At 46.2% G+C, this 17,415-nt stretch overlaps 1 protein-coding gene across 2 annotated transcripts in view; it reads right to left on the reverse strand.

The window, feature by feature from the left end:
* OPCML (opioid binding protein/cell adhesion molecule like) overlaps positions 1-15,699 on the reverse strand; it is a 1,144,289-nt gene extending 1,128,590 nt beyond the window's left edge. The window contains exons 1-2 of one of the 2 annotated variants that reach the window (XM_037841988.1): positions 15,640-15,699; positions 15,370-15,513 (exon numbers count right to left, since the gene is read on the reverse strand). In XM_037841988.1, coding sequence (XP_037697916.1) covers positions 15,370-15,430 — 61 coding nt within the window. In that variant the 5' untranslated portion in view covers positions 15,431-15,513; positions 15,640-15,699. Of the gene's footprint in view, positions 1-15,369; positions 15,619-15,639 lie in introns of those variants that run through there. The other variant, XM_037841987.1, reaches the window with a different exon arrangement.
* Between the last annotated feature and the right edge of the window lie 1,716 nt (positions 15,700-17,415).

Raw genomic sequence — 17,415 nt, forward strand, 5'->3', positions numbered from 1 at the left:
AAACCCTTCCATAGGGACATTAGGAAAGTCAAGATCAAGAAGCTAATACAGAACCATAACAGTTAAGAACTGGAAAATTACCAAAGGGTAGAACCAGCTTTATGAACTAGCTTTATGGTTCCTTATGATAGAACCAGGAACATGAGAGATTGGATTTCTAAATGAACCCACTCTTAGAGTGTCAAGGAGAAAAGGAAACACATTTTCAAAAGAATCCAGAAGAGTCAGAAATTCAGGTGAGAAACCTTGGGGGACAGGATACCCAAGGTCTCATTTACTCAAGAATCAGGGAAGGGCCTCCAAGGGTTAGGGATCCTTGATTCCTCCTGAGAGAGTTCAAAGAAAGCAAGTTTCTCCAGGAATTGAAAATTGCACAGCTCTCACCATAGTGCCCCAAGTCCTGACCTGACTTTGCAGATTGGGGAGGTACAACAAACCAGAAAGAGATGAATTATGGAGGAAAACCCTGACTTACAACCCCTTACCTCTGTCAGCCCAGCAACACTATGCTAGTCTGGGTATTCCAAAAACCAGACATGGACATAGGAATATATGAGCAAGAAATTTATTAGGGGAAACACCTGTAAGAAGTAATGGGGAGCAATTCAGAAAGGCTGGAATAGATGAGCTGTCAGACTGTTATGTTGGCCCAATCTCAAGTAAAGGTGAGAGCAAAAGAAGAAGGAAGATTGGGATACAGGGTAGTTCTAAGGAATATGTGGCAAGTCACAGTCACCCATCCGAGAGTCAGTGTTCCTAAGAACTGATCTGCCTTCATATCCTTGCTGTGCTCAGTCATTGGCTGGGGACAGCCTTTGAGAAGCAGATCCCTCAATGCAAACACAGCAATGAATTTCTCAGCCAGTTACACTCCTGCAAAGGTCTGAGATGCTCATGGCTACCACAGACACTGGTGCTAGACTTAAGGCACCTTGAGCTAACAACTATACTCAGGAAAAAACATCCATTTCCATTTTCTCCTGTTTTACTCTTTTCTGTATGTCTCCCTTAATATATTCTAATAATATCTTTTCTGAAAAATTCTAATACTACCTCAGCTGAAGTTTTCCTCAGGGGAAAGGGAACTTGCCAAACTAAGTCAAGAAAGCTAGGACTTCGGTGACTGTAGGGTAGGTGGTCCATGAGGAGAGGGACAGTTAGAGATAGGATCTCTGGAGATAAAGAATCATGAGAAGTTGGAATAGATGGTCCCTGACCTTAGTTTATTCTTCTTCCAAACACTGTTTTGCATTTATTTGCCTTCAATGGTCTTTTATGATAAACAAGAGAATATCTGGATGCTGGTCTGTATACACTGACTTCTTACTCATTTTTACCACAAAGATAGTATTGTTAAAGAACATGACAGCTGCTCCAAGATGGGGTCTGCCATAGCAACTGTATTGTACCAATATCTAGAGTGATTTGTGGCCAAGGACACATTGCCATGCTAAGTCCCAGAAGGAAGCAGCCAGAGATGAATTATGGGAAACATTTTGTCAAGAATGATTTTGCATTTATGTCTTGACTGTAGTCCCAAGTACATGGCATGATTTTGTGCAGTGACCTCCACTTGGTCTTCACCCCCAAGAGAATAAGGGAAGAAATATTAGAAATTCTATTTTTAGTTATTTTTATCTTATCCTTTTAAAATTATTTTTGAAACTATATACAAATATACATATGCTATGCATGTAATATATGATTTATACAAAAATATGTATTATGTATACATGTGTAAAATTTTTTGCATGTAGGAGTTTATAAACAAAGAAGTTGGGTTACCACAGGCAGTATAATGGGGTTATATTTTTTTAATAGTGGAAATTGATGGTATAAAGCAAATGAAAGTAGAACAACTCAGATGCTAGGCAGGTGTGGTTGGGAAGTGGGGAGCAGACACACACTTAACAGCAACAGAACCTGTAAGGCTCTGGACAACACAAGTAGAAAAGTACAGGCTGCAGGATCAGGGGCTGCAGGAAGTGAGCTGAGAGGCATCATCTTGGGGAAGAAAGTTCATTAGAGCTGGACAAACTCCTAAACTCAGCCATCAATGTAAGAGGCCAAACAGTGATGGGACAGCAGACTGTAGAACTAGATATAGAGGAAACATCCCAGATGAGAGTAAGATATTTGTGGCAAAGAGAAGTGGGAACTGGGGGAATTTTCTGAGCCAAAATGAGTAAAGGAGTAACTCCAGCACTTTTTTAAGGGGCCCCTGTGGCCATGGGTATGGTCAGGGTTGAGAACCAAGGATGCCAGGCTGGCCTGAGCATCACCCACCAAATGAGCAAGGTAGACCAAAGGAGTCTTAAATGCCCTTCCATTTCTGACATCCTATGTTTTGAAGACCATAAAGTCCAGGAGTGATTGCTTGTTGCTTGCCTGTAGCCACTACAACTGGAGTCCCATGACATCTCTGCTTCTGATGTTACGGAAAGACAACCCTCAAAAACCCCCCTATTAGAAAAAACAAGGCTAACCAAGAGGGGAGATGGGGAGTGGTGTGTGTGTCTGTTGGTCTGTCTGTCTGTGTGTAAGGGTGGTAAGTAGGGGTGGGTTGGAAGGCAGGCAGCTTCATACTTACCAACTGTGCTTACCCTGCAGGGTTTTTGATGTTGCTGAGTCCCTACAGTTGACCTTCTGATGCCTCAGGCAGAAGTTTCGCACAGAGGTCTTTGCCAGTACATGATAGCCACGGAAAGCCTCTGGACTCCACGTCAGTACCAAAGTGATATTTTGCCCTGAGTCGGGCTTATCCCTCGTGCTCTGTCAGCATTATTTCCTGGGTGGCTGACTCTGCTGCCCTCAGTTTCATTCCTGGCAGCCTTCTTGCTTGGTGGCTTTGTGTGTCACCTTTCCTTCCTGTTCTTGGCCCCTGGACATTGCTAGTTCCATGTTCATCCTAACTTTCCTTCCAGCTCTAAACTTGCCTCTCTGGCTTCACACTAACTCTGCCATTCACCACTGAATGATCAGTGCAAAGCAAAAGAGAGGTCTTCAAGGAATTTTTAGAGTAATTGAGATATTTTTTATGTACCCCATTTCTTTGAACAAAATGAATTCCAATCATGGTCCTGAATGAGAGATCTGCTGATGGCAAACCCAGCCCTACAGCCAACATCTGGGTAACAGAAGGACCAGATAAGCTGAGAGGCCTATTATGGCCACTCCTTTCCCAAGTTACACCATCAAAAAGCAGCAGATGAAACAAATCATTATCAAGAATTGAAAATAAAGAGGTACAGAAAATATAGGAAGCTTTCACAGGGGAAAATAAAATCTATATTTTATCTTTTTTTTATTTCTCCCCTTTCTCTGTCCTCCTGAACTCTCCTCCATTTCTTCTGCTCTTCAACCACAAACATACAGTCTGACTTTTTTTTTACAATAAAAACCTCTTGCCCTCTGGGGCACATGCACTCCAATGGTGCTTCTGAAAGATTAATCTGGTGGAAATGTCAATGGTTTCCTGCACCTCTAATCTACAAGCAATGTGCCTGCCATGAGCCGGACTTTCATGCTCTGCTGAGGCTGATTGGCTCCAAGGATGCACCCACACTTTCTATGAAATTCAAACAGATTGCCCAGCTTCCAAGGCAGATGGGGGAGACCTGGGGCTGGAGGCAAACAGTTCAAAACCAAAGCTGGATGGTGCAGCCCTGTGTTTCTGAAAGTCTGCTCACATGCAGGCAAGACCAGAGACCTTTATGGGATAGTAAAATCTCATGAAAACCAAATTTTCTAGTATCAAAGGAGAGCTGGAACAGTTCCCCAGCCCACCCCAAATGAGATGGAGACTCAATGCGGGTAAGTTACAAGCGAGTTCTATTGCCCACCAAGACTCAGCTTCTTGTCAAGGCCCACAGTATTTCACTACCAAAGACAGGTCAGTGACAGAGACAGAAAGACTCTTACAAAGTGGGGTGTGCTGGAGAAGTTCTTGGTCTCAAGGTCCCTTATTAGAACTGTGGACCACCCATCATCTCAGCTCAGCCTGAGTCTTTGTCTGAGGCTACCAAGGAGCTAAGTATGTTGGAATTGGGAAAGGTACAAGGCAGCTGTGTGAGTCTGGAATGCACCCCTTTTCTGACACCTAAGCACCCAAGGGCTTTCTCTCTCTGGACTCAACTTAGGATAGGCAAAAAAGGTCTGTGGGGACCTGAGATGCTCTAATATCTTTTAGGCCTGTGCAAAGAGGACTCTTCTCTCTACAGACGCACTAATTAGCCCATCTGAGGAGGAATTAGCCAGTCTCTCTCTAGCATGCATTCAGGAGAGCCTACTAGGACTCCTCTTTCCACTAAAGTATCCTCTCCATCCATACACTGTTCCCTGAAATTCTACTTTTTGTAGTGACAGCAACCTCAGCATCATTATCCCAGATCTGTTATTCAGAGATGAAGAGCACTTCTAATCTGCTGGTAGGCTTCATATAGAGTTCTTTTTGACCCACCCAGGACTCTCCCATCACTACCAAACAGCAGAGTTCCCATTCCCTGGCAGGTCGAGAAACCTCAGATGGGGGAAACATAACCAGTTTCCAGTGCTCTCCATAGAAAAAGAAGAGAACCAAATACTGCTTCATTCCTACAGAGGTAAATGCAAGACTTCCTTGAAAGGTTGCAGGCATGTGGGTAAGTGCTATACAGCTAATTATAATCAAAGCCCAGCATGGCGTATAGGAATCTTGTATTTATGCATGATTGGCCTGTAAACCCACTTCTCTAATAAAAAAATAAAAATAAATAAACTCAGAAGTCCTTTTTACCTATTTTAAAGAGAGAATTAAGAGTCTTGGGGGAGGTTAAAGAGTTTGCCCAAGTCCCTGGGTTCATAGGTGCAGAGGCAAAGCCAGAAGTCTTATCTCTGCTTATGAGGACAATGCTTTCATTCACCTCCTCGAGGTGGTGGCAGGAGGACTAATTGTCTCCTTCTTTAAAAATTAATGATTTAACTGAAAGAAGGAATTAAATGGTCATCATTCTCACAATAATTATATATATATATATATATCCCAATCTACATGGACATCAAAGGGGCTAAAACTGGTGATAGTTGCCCTTTTACTCACAAGACTTCTCCCCAAATAAAAGGAGGGTAAGGCCATTGGGAAAAGATTCAGAATCTTGATAGTGGTTTCCACCATTCCTTTCCATCTGGGCGTCACCCAAAGAGGAAACCATCCCAGTGCCAAGTTAGACTGGGCATTCTCTTCTCCATGGGATAAAGCCAGGGGACTCCCAGGGAAACGCCTGCTTCTCTTGGAGACTGTAGGCTGATGGGCTATTTCCATCTGCTGCGTTCTCTCTTCCAACATTCTCCTCTCTTGGAGAAGTGTGGAAAATCCCTTGGCACTGGGCTGTTCAGAAGAACCAGGTTGCATTGTTGAGAGAAGTCAAAGGCTTCCTTAGGCCTGTCTTCCTGGGAATGGAAATGTCCATGTGTGTTTGGCTCCACCATCTTCAAGTTTCATAATTCTACCATCTTGTGGACATCATTGCATTTACCCTTGATTATAGCTGGCATGTCTTTGAATCTGGACTTTTGCTTTCCACTATGCATTTGTCTACAGCTCTTTTTCATCTGCCTTTTTGATTATGTTCATGTTTGTGTTGCCCATGGTAAAGGCAGGGGTTGGTGGTGGGAGTGAGCAGGCAAGCAGATCTGGTTCTTTCACTTATTAGTGTACAAGATAGTTATGACATACAAGGATATGCTTTAAGCACTGTAAATCCTATGTAGCCATGAATCAGTGTGGAGACTATGACATTCTCAGTGTCAGTTTTCTCTTGGCTCAGTGCAAGGCCAAGCTCAGATTATATGAACATAAATGTTTTCATGACATAGTGATGATAAAGGCAGATACCTTTCACAGCGTGTAGAACAAGTGAAGTTGACACATCCCTGACATTTTGCATTGTACTACCTTGACTATATCCTTCTACATAGCAAGATACAGTTTATTTCTAGGAGTCTCCCAGCTCAGTTAGAATCTTCACTCATAGTATGAGAATGTTTCTGAAAGGTACAAGACTCCTGCTTTGTTTCTCACCGCTCCCCCCCCCCATCCTTGGTGTACTAAGGTGAGAGCTTCATGGAAACACAGAAATGGCCAAGGTTACAAGCCCATTTTCCAAAGGCTTCAACAGATTTTCAAACTGGGAGACAAAGCAGCTCAGCCCTTCATTAATACGTCGTTGAAATGACACCAGACGGGTTATTCAAAGACCTGTGTGTTCATGGGTCGGTTCCAACTTTAGGTAAGCTACTCAGATTCCTTTTGCCTCAATTTCTTCATCTATGAAATGAAAGGGATGGATTAGACAATCTCCAAGTATTGAGGACTTCAACTTTTCTCAATAATCAGTAATTTAGAAGATGTTTGCCAGGGATCCATAGATACTCCCTAGCTCAAAGTGATCAGGTGGTGCATCCTGGGCATGGAGAGAAGGGGTTATACACGTGTTCATATCATGAAAAGATTTGTGAAAATGTTCATTCTTGGTGCCCATGAGCCATTCTGTGGCTTCTCTAAAATTCCTGGTTTCTTCCAGGAGGAAACAGTCACAGAGATCCAGCACATAACTAGGGCTCTTTGCAATATTTTTATTGGACAACAAAGTTGAGTGATGCAATTTTAAACTCCTACATTAGACCCTGAGGAGATGCCAGTTAAGAAGCCAAGATTATTAGGCTGCCAGGAAAGATGGAATTTCCAACAACAACTTATTCCAGTTCCTTTATTTTAGGGCAAGATTATACCTAAACTGGAATAGCACTGGCTAGCAAGCAGGAATTTTAAGACAAATGCTCTTCTCCCAAATGGGCTAGCAGCCCAGAAGCTGCAGGCATGATTGGAGCACCTAGATCATTCCTTACGTGAAGACTCTTAAGTTCTTGGGTGTCTCTCCACAACAACCTCCTTTACCTTAGTTCCAAGTTGCTACCATTTCCCATCTGAACTCCACAGCAGCCTCCCTTCTAGCCCACCCTTTTCCATTTTGCTCACCTCTAATCCATACTGCAAACTGCAACCAGAACGAGAGTTACAAAATGTAAATGATCCGCACACCCACAAAATGAATCAACTCAATGGTTCCGTCACTTCTAGAGTAAAGACCAAAATGATCTTTAAAGACCTTCAATGACTGCCTGAATCTTCTGACCCCTGCCCAACCCTCCAGGCTCATCATGTATTATTCCTGTCCTCTATGCTCCAGCCAGACAGAATCTGCTCCCATCTTTCCTGCTGTGGGGCTTGACGTGTTTACTCTGTCTCTTCCCTTGGTCTTCCCCTTCCAGTTTGGATAATCACTACTTTTCATCCTTCAATTGTCCCTTTCCCAGGGAAGACTTCGCTGGCCTTCTGGCAAGATCAAGCCCTCCTTGTAGGCAGCCAAAGCCTCACGCTCCTCCCCGAATCTCAGTCATGAATACACATTCATGCAGTGTTTATTTGATGCATGTCTGTCTCTCCACTAGACTGTAAACATAACAAGAACAGGGACCACAACAATTTTTGTTCAGGCATTGCATTCTGAAGGCCTAACATAGTACTTGTCACATAGTAATCACTCAGTAAGTTATACATCGAATAAAGGAATGCACTTGGCACTGGAGGGCATTCAGTGATGAAAAAAGGCAAGATCCAGCTGTTCAGAATCGCACAATAATGAAACAACTCTGAAATAGAGTCCACTATGAAAAGTGACAAGGTACAAGAAATAAGGCCCCTTTCCTGTTTCTTCTGATTCGTTGAGCCTCCTTTTACCTTTCCAGATAAACAACATCCATTTAAATAATAACTGATCAAAAATGACTCCCTGCTATGCCATTTGCATTTTCCCATCCCCAACCCAACATTTTACTTCTTCTGAACAACACAATTCCTCCTCTTTAATGGTGTGCTTTGTACTTGTTGGTATCAAGGGCATAACTCTAAATCTCAAATAATTGAGGCCACTTCAGCAGACACCCTGATAATATCTGCTGAGCAACTTTAGTCTGGTTTACTCCAATAGCCCACATTAGGGCTCACATCTGTGTTTACTGAGCAGTTCGCACACTCAGGCATGTCTGCCGCAACATGTAATGTGAGATCCAAAAGTGTGCAGCCTCCTCTGAGCTGCCGCATGTGTGTGGTTGGTCACTCAGAGCTGGTGTTTATTGACAAGCATGAACACTGGAAATGGATAATAATTATAAGCATTCTTTGCACATCTCCATCTCCCAGTAGCTAAGTGCATCCCCAAGTCTCTCTGTCCTCCCTCTGCAGATAAGGAAGTTGACGGACAGGCAAGTCTGGGGCACCAGGTGCTTCTGCGGATTCAGTGGGATGTAATAAAATGATCAGAATGCTGACAAGTAGTACTGGGTGACCCCGGCTGGTTTTTCATCCATTAGTCCATTCATTCATCCACTCATTCATTCATTCACCAACTCCTCTTTGAGTACCTCTTGTATGACAACCTGTGTGCTAGGCAGTGATGGTGTGTTGAAGATAAAAATAGATGTGGTCCCTGCCTTTAAGAGCTGAAATCTGGGGAGGAAAGGGACATATAAACCAAAGAATTACTTTGAAAAATATGGATTCACAATGTTAGAAAGGAAAAGTCCAGTACTCTGGATTTACATAGCCAACAGGGAGACCTACCCTACTTTGGATCATTGAGAATACTTAAGCAATACTTAAGCTGAACCCTGAAAGGTGGAAGAAGATATTTTGGCAGAAAAAAAAAACATAAGAGGCTCAGAATTTTTGCAAGCTCAGGTAACATTCAGATGAAACCCTTGGAGAAAGAGAGAACATGGCATGTTAGATGGACTGAGGAGGTCCAAGAGACCAGATCCAAAAGCAGGAAAGGGACACAGATCAGAGATGCAGCTAGATGAGGACCAGCAACCAGATCACGCATTGGAGACCATGCCAAGTATTTTTAAGCCCATTCTAGAGGCAGCCAAAGGTCTACATAGGGTTTCAAGCAAGGAAAATGTATGACTAGAATTGGATAATACCTATGCTGCCTATTTCACAGTCTTTTGGTGAGAAACAAATGAGACCAAAGACACATTTTCCAGGTAAGCCATAAAGCATGAGACTTTTGCTATTCTTGGCATTATCACTAAGCAACCTCCCAAACATGGTAAAACAACATTTACCAATTGCCTAGGCATAAAGGTTCAAGAACGACTACTCAGGCCATTTCAGAGACTCTGGGTTTCTACATGGGATTTTGGTGTCAATTTCCCATCACTTGTCATGCCGTTCAACAGCCTGTGTCCTCATGCATCGATCCATCGTGGCCTTTCCAAGGGTCTCTGCTCATTAAAGGCCATGTGCCTGCAGCATAATGATCATGCTTTGCACTTACCCCGCTCTTTGCCCAGGGGCATCTGAAAGCATTTTGCAAACATTTAATTAAGTTAGTCCAGTGACTGCAGGGCAGTCCCCAGCCTCTCAGCAGCAAGGTGTCTGGGTAGGAGGGAGGAGATGGGAAACAAGTGCACACCCTCCTACAGCCCAGTCTCCAGGGCACACAGCTGGGTGCTTGAGTAGGAGCACATGGGGAGGCTGGAGAGGTTGGGAGAAAAGCCTCCCTTGTATTTGCGGTATCTGGCCCAGGAGTGTTTGGGCCGCTCATGGTGTGCCCATGGAGGGCACCAAGGTGAAAGGCCACAGCTGGGGGTTCTGGAAGGGCAGCGATAGAAGTCAAGCACAGGGTCTTGCTTTTCTCAGGGAGTAGTGGGTGTGCTTGTGTGTGTGTTGACCTGAGTGGGTAGGGGAAGAAGGAATGCATATTCACACACCTACATAAGGGTTATACTAAACACACCTGTCTTCAGGTTTACCTCTGGCTACAGAATTTTCTTCACCTCCATCTTCAGAATGATCCTGTACCCTGCCACAGTCCTACAAATACCCCTGTCTTCTGCTATGGAGTTGAGTAGGGTAGAAATCAAGCCACTGGGACCCGTGTCACTGCCTTCCCAGACATCAGGGGAAATGCAGAGGCTGCTAAGGCCTCACACATTCAGTGACAAATCCTAAGTCTTAGACTCCCACCGAGGCCAGAGGGATGCCCCCAGGGCCCGGAGCTAAGTGATCCAACATGGCTTCCTTAGCTGGGTCAGAGGAGTGGGAGAGCAGGGCAGAACCAACACAAGTGATGCCCACCTGGTTCCTTCCCTCGGAGCCTCGCGGCCTCCGTGTCAGGAAGGTGTCTCTCGGCATCCAGAGGTGCTAAAGTCCACCACTACTGACAGGCTGGTTGTCAGCAGCCACGGGCCATCTGCAGCTGACACTTGAGTTCCCTGACAGGAATAGCTCTGGTTTGCATTCTGTCACTCCTCTCTCCCAGCCTCAGGCAGCTGCTGGGGATGGCACCAGGCCATCTGCAGATAGGGCTCCGGGCTGGGGGCTCCATCCAGCAAGCGGGCCAGAGAGTATGAGTCCAGCACGGGGAGGCTCCTGGAGTCCCAACTCTGCAGGGCTGATGAGCAAGCCCGTGCATCTGGCACCCCACCAAAAATATTGTAAAGCAATGTTTTAAGAGACCAAAGGGGTGGTGTCTGCTGCCTTAGTTCTCCAGCAGAGAATCCAAGGCCCAGGGAGCTAAAGGTCAGCATGCATATCTCACGTAACAGGGAGCTCACAAAGAAGGAAAAGGCTGAATAAATTCCTATTTTAATAGACTTATGTTTCTCAGGGCAGAATAATGTCTTCATTAATGTATTTTATTTTATCAGAACCTATACTTGGGACGCAAATACATTCGTGTTCAATAAGTGAACGGGTGGATTATATCCTGCTAATTTTCATCACTGTGATAAAGACACATATAAGTGGATACAGCTCTATCATGTCTTCCTCCTTCTTCATCAATAAGGAGTGGCCTCAGCCTTTCCCGTGGGAGCAAGCAGCCTTCCGTCTTTTGCTCTATGGCCAGGGGATCAGGATGAGTTTTCTACAGTCAGAGCTCAGAAATGTTCACCCCATTTCCATCTTGCCTAGGCTTTTGGTTGGTCTATCCAACTGGAAGCAAGAAGCACACCTCTTTGGAACCCATTTTCAGATGGGTGAACTGAGTCTCAGAGGGTGGCTCGAGCCAACCACATCAAAGAGTCTCACTTCTGGACATGCCACCTGCCCAGAGGGCTTGGGGGCAGCCCTACCGCTCAGCCCCCGAAGCTCTGGCATACATGTAGCACTGTCACCATCACGGGCAGTTGTCAGAGGCAGCCCTTGGAGACCCACCCAACAAGAGCCAGCGGCCCAAAGGAATCTCCTTCTATAATTCCCCAGGCTACAGGAACATGGCAGAGCATGCTCATGATGAGAGAAAAAAACAAGGCAAGCAGGACCAAAGCAAGACAAGAAACCTCACGCCATTGGGCATCTGATTAATCTGAGCCCAGGAACACTGCCAGGCTCCGGGCTTCTGAGAAGGTCGGCTCTAGGAGGCAATCTACACCTGTGTCCTCTCAGCGATGTTCTTGCCCTGGGCCAGTGCTGTGTGCTCACAGGATGCGGCCCGACCCTCCAATCAGTTGTAAGACATCGAGGACCCCGGGACAGTCAGGGCGGGGGGAGGGAAGTGCAGGCAGGTAAGAGTGACCAAAGGATGACAAAGCCTTTGCCGTAACCAGACTCCCAGACTCTCTTCACATCCCTTTCTTAGTGAGTCTGGGGTTGGATTCTCCCAATGGCTAATGATTCTCCTAGAGGATCCTTCTAGCAAACCAGGCAATCTCAGCAGATCCTCTCTATATTGCCTTGGAGTGGGGTAGGGGTGGGAGAGGAACACAGAAGAGTGGCTATAGAGCCATTGCTGCCCCCAGATCCAAACCACCAAGTCTCAACCCAAAGCAAGCATCCCAATACAAAGAGCCAAAGTTCCAAAGGGCATTTTCCTGAAGGGAGATGCAAGAAGGGATGTGCAGGAAAAGGACAGCTCCTAACACGCAGATAAAGGAGCGAAGCTTTCTGACCCTAATGGGATGTGGCTGAGGCTGTGCACCCAGATTCACAGATCTGGGGGTGAGGACAGGAATCTTCATGGCTAGCTGTCCTGCTTAGAGCCACAGGACATAAGGCGACACAAACAGCATGGGCTGAGAAGGGGACACACAGGGAAACGGGGTAATGACCTAAACTTGAGAGGAGAAGCCTTCCAGATTAAGGACCCCATGCTCTGCACAGTGCTGGGGGAACTGAGCCTGAGCTGGTAAAGATGGCAGCACCTCCTTCCCACCCCATCCCAAACTCCCAGGAAAAGCAGAAGATGGGTTTTTGACTTAAATGCTGCAAGGCCTGGACTGTGATTTTAAGGTACAAAGTTTCTTCAACTGAGATGCTGGTTAAAAATGCATACCACTGCAATGAGGAGTCTGCACTTATATCCTGTGATTCTGATGCAAATAGCCAGCAGTGCCCACTTCCTGAGAAGGGCTCCTCCAGGGTGGACTTCCCATTCCTTTCATGTTCTCAAAAGAGCAGACGTAAGGTCAAAGAACCTCGCTGCACCGACCCCTTCTATCCCTCCACCTACAACAACAAACACGTCCTCACCCTTCCTGGCCAGCATCTCAAGAACTTCTTAAACCTGTGGCACCTGCAGAACAGTTAAATCCCAAGCCACTGCCCTCCGCTCAGGTCTTGGCTATGGGCTCTTTACAACCTCCACTTGTCACCACCCTTCCTCACAGAGATTCTGCCTAGAAAAGCAATTTATGGGCCTTATTCTCCCCCTGGAAAACACCGGGTGACATCAACATTAGCCTTAAAATTATTCTGGGATGGAATCGTGTTTTACCAAGAATTGGAAAGCTGCAGAATAAAATGGCATCGCGGCCTAACCAGGTCAGGGTTTCATTATTACATTAGCCTTCCCTCTTTAGACTCGGGGAAAGTAAGTGGCTAATAGCTGGTATTAACCCCTTTGGGAGAAAAAGCATCTTTTGAGACAGAGGAAAAAAAAAAGTCTAAAGAAGTAAAAGAAGTGAGGAAGGAGAGTCCCAGTGTGCCACTGCAGCCAGCAATAACTTGGAGAGACAGGTTCCATTTTCCCTGGAACCTCTCAGGAAGTGATGCGTGTTCCTTCTGCACCTTCTAAAGGTAACTTCTCCTCCTCCTGGTTTGAGATCTCTGCAGCCAGCTTTGTGGCACAATTAACACAAGGAGCAGCCCCTGGGAGCCAGGGACAGAGGATGCCTCCAATGAGGAGCGGCACTCAGCTCCCCATGCCCTGCCTTTCCCAGAGGCCCCAGAGATGGTCCCTGCACCCTGGCGAGGGCTGAAAGGATTCAGAGGCTCACAACACAGCAGGCTTCAGTGTGGGCACCTCTTCCCCGGGCAAAGTCTCCCACCCCCCAACAGTGTGGCTGCTCTGTGTTTTAGGGTGCTGGAAGGAGGTGTCACCTGATCCCTGACATCCTTCAGGGAGCACTGCAATGCAGCTTCAGCAGACTTGGGCTCACCTCCTCCCCTTCTCAAAAGGTGAGGGTCTGCTCTCCGCTCTGAGCCTAGGATCCCCTAGGTCCAGGGTCCCCATTTCTGCTCTCCTGCTCTACTGGCCCCCTCCCGGTGCTTAGGCATAGTGGGAAGGGGAATTAGATGCCAGGAGGCCACCAGTAGTGACCACCCAGGCCGGGGTGCACCCCCAGGAAAGTTTGTTTCTTCACACGGTGGACCCACAGCGCCCACCTAGCTCTCCATCAGACTCACGCAGTACTGAGCATTCTCTCCTCACTGCCTCCTGCAGAGCCCCGTCCTGGCCAAACCCCCTCCTGAAGCTCCCATTCAGCTGAAGAGCAGCAAAAACAGAAAAAAAAATCACTCCCCACTATGAAATTCCCAAGCTAAAAGACAGAAACTACCTCTGCCTGAAAAAGTCCAATTTAAAAGAAGCACTTGAAAGCATTCTACACTTGGCTTGTCTTCCTTTTTTAGCCAGTCTTCGCTGCTGCTTCTCCACGATCAACTTCCATTTTTCTGATTTCACTTTGCTAGGTTAGAAACACTTAGGGGTTTATGTTTTTAAAAGAAAATTTTTAAAAGCCTTACCAAGTGACTGGTTCTGATTACAAAAATGTATATATATCTATATAAAATATATAAGATTTAAGAATCTTATTTTTATGTCTTTGTGTGTGTGTGTGTGTATATATATATATATAGGTTTTTAGATTATAAGCTAATGTTTAACCCAATACATTTCTCCCAATTTAAAAAAAAAAAATTCTTATTGGGCTGAGGTTTAGAGGTTTAGTATGGAAATTCCACACACTCTTAGATGCTGCCTAAAATATTGGCAAGAACAACCTAGCCACTTCAGCATTGTTTCAAGGATGCCTGCAGGCATTCAGTTGTCTGCTTGCGAATGGCATGCGTGCAATTAGCAAATCTATTAAAACATGTTGAATCTTGCAACAATTCCACTAAGCTTTTTTGGGTAGGATTGCAGCATTTTACCTGTGTCCCTGCAGATTCTGTTTTTCCCAAACAAGTAACTGCTGTAGTGGGTAGCATCACACTTAAATTATTAGGTAAGGTTAGGAAGATGCTAGGAAAAATCAGGTGAACCCAGATTCCCAGCCTTTCTCCCTGTAGGAATATTCCAAATTCTCTCAAGGGAAATTCACGTTTCCAACGTAAGCAGTAGGAGGGAGAAATGCAGAAAATTGTGAAATTCGAAGGCATCATCTGCCCATTTGGTGGAAGGATAAACCCGACAGACGGACCTTGTAAAGACATGAAATGCCTGAGCCAAGGAATGGGGAGAGGAAGAAGCTGAAGTAGGAAAGAGCAAGGGAAAGAGGGTTTAGAAGGCATGGAGGCAGAGAGGAAAGAGGGAAGCAGGAGGGAGACAGAGAAAGAGAGGGAGAGACTCAGGGAAAAACAGAGAGACAGAGAGATACAGAGATGGGGACCAATTCAGAATCAGTGAGACAACGATTAAGAGAGAGCAAAAACGGTGCCCATCTATCTTGCATGTCCCACATACACTGCAAGAAGGATTTGCTACTGGGAGTTCAAGCGTCTCTTCTGCTCTCCCTGGGACACAACTGGTTAATGCCAGCCAGTACCTTTGGGAAAGCCAGTGCCACACAGCGTGGTGCAGCTCTCGCACCCAGCTCACCGGGCTGCCTGGAGTACAGAGGAGATTCGGAGCTGCAAGCATCTGTGTGCATGTGAGTGAGACAGCCGATGGGTGTGCGTGCACACAGCAAGCCCACCTCCTCACTCACATGCATCGCACATTCCCTCTCTTCTCCCCTTCCTCCTTTGCTCTACTCCTTTCCCCTTCCTCTTCTGCTCCTGGGGCTTAAAATCCCCCAGGCACAGAGCCGCCCCGTCCCAGGTACCTGGGATGAAGAGCAGGGCAGTCGTGGCGGAGAAGACGACCCAGTAGGCAGGATGGTACATCTTGAGGCCGCGGTGTTCTCAGCTGCTGGGCTTGCCGCTGCTTCTGCTGCTGCTGCCGCCGCTGCCTTCCTCTGTGCTGAATTCTGAGCAGGTTTAAATCCAATGTTTGCAAAGGGAGGGAGAGAGCAGAAGAGAGAGGGAGCAAGGGAGAGCGCGTGAGCGATGGGAGCAGGCAAGGCAGCGCCTCTGATTTTTTTCCTTGCACTTACACACAACTGGTAAGAATCATCCGCGCCAATCTGTGCGGCTCACAGCGGACCTCCTCCAGGGCTCGCACTGGCTCCACTCCCCTGGGTGACACACGCACTTTCCTGTTTGGAAGGTTTGATCCAGGAGGAGTTGAAGCCTGCCTCTTTCTCACCTCTCACCGGGAGCACTGCAGAGCACCCTGGAGACCAGCAGTGCGGCTTGGGGCTTGTGTAAGTGTAGGAGTGTGCGGCTCAGGTGCACACACGTGGGTGCTTTACTAGGCAGTGGGGAGGGGTCTGGCAGCGCTGGCTTAGACCTTACCCAAACAGGGCTAAGGGCATGACAAGAAAGGACGACGACGTGTGACTAATGTGTTTACAATTCCTTACCCCTGCTCCTTCCTCCAGGCATCTAGGCAGGGATGCAACTGGAACGCTCAGATGTTCAAATCTGCACCCCACTCCCCCACTGCTGCCACTAAGCACTTGGAAGCCATTGGGTTTTTCCAGCAGGAAGATGGGTGCGTTTGGGTTTTATTTCCACCAAGCATGCAAAGAGAATCGGCCTGTTCCCCACAATTAGAGCTTTCTGAAACTCTACCAAGACAAGACGCTATAGAAGCCCCGAACAATTGCTATGATTACAGCACAGGCAGGGAGATATTCAGATGAGAGCTCAAGGGGGCGGAAACTCACTGAAGTCATCTGGAGTCTTTGAGTGAGCAGGCCACTGTAGGATACCTGTGGCTTTCTGCCTTCTGCTTTTCACTTCTCCTTTCCACAGGCCAGGCTTCCATCCCTGAAATGGCAGTTTATAGGGTCAGGACCTCTTGCTTTGACAGGCCACAGAACTGTCTCCTGTCCCACACTTGCCCTGCAAAGGCCGGCAGCCCATCCCCAAGGCGTGCTGTGAGCTGTGCTCCTGATTTGATAGGGATGCTGTGCCCCAAGCATGCACACCAACCTTTGCACACTGAAGGGCTGTGATGAGAGCAGGACTAGGTCTTATCCAGGGTCCTGGGCCCATATATCACACCTTGTTTCTATCCCCAGAGCCCCCAAGGACTCCGAGGTGGCCTGGATCCTTCACCCCACTCAAAGTGGGTGCACAGTTTGAGGTCTGCTACAGACAAGGCAAAAGCCTCTTCCATCCCGTTTCACTATGATTCTTAATGTTTGCCTGATACCTCCTTCGTGGTGACAGGTATTTTCATGGGCTATTTCAGTTAAGCCTGGTGAGCATCATCACCTTCAGATTTTAAGAGGCTGAAACTGAAGTTCAGAGAACTCAAGCAACTTGCTAAAGGCCACACAGCCAATGAGAGTCAGGTTTCAAACCCAGCTCTGTGCGATTGCTAAATCCACACACTTTCTATGAAGCAGCGATGCCTAGCATTTACTGACAAGTTGTTTGGGTCTAACTTTCTCCCAAATTAAGCTTTTTGCTTTTAAAGAAGGAAAACAAATGATTACTTCCTCCTAATAAACAAGTTGGCAAAGTTTCAGTCAAATAAAAAAATACGGTAGTATCGTCAATGGATGCTTACAGAGTATTTACTTGGTATAAAGTCCTTTGTACAAGGCTGGGAATATGAAGAATATAACTTGTTCTTGCCAGTAAAGGGCATACAATACATTTGATGGGACCAGCCAAAACTTAACATATTTATGAATATAAATAAAAGATAATAGGACTCGCACATACTAATAAAATCAAATTCTATAAGGTCAATAGTGGCAAACATGTTGCTCACAAGTAAATTGATCTGTGAATCCTTCCAACAAGGTTGAAATCTT

Source organism: Choloepus didactylus, chromosome 6, assembly GCF_015220235.1.
Source record: "Choloepus didactylus isolate mChoDid1 chromosome 6, mChoDid1.pri, whole genome shotgun sequence".
NCBI lineage: Eukaryota > Metazoa > Chordata > Mammalia > Pilosa > Megalonychidae > Choloepus > Choloepus didactylus.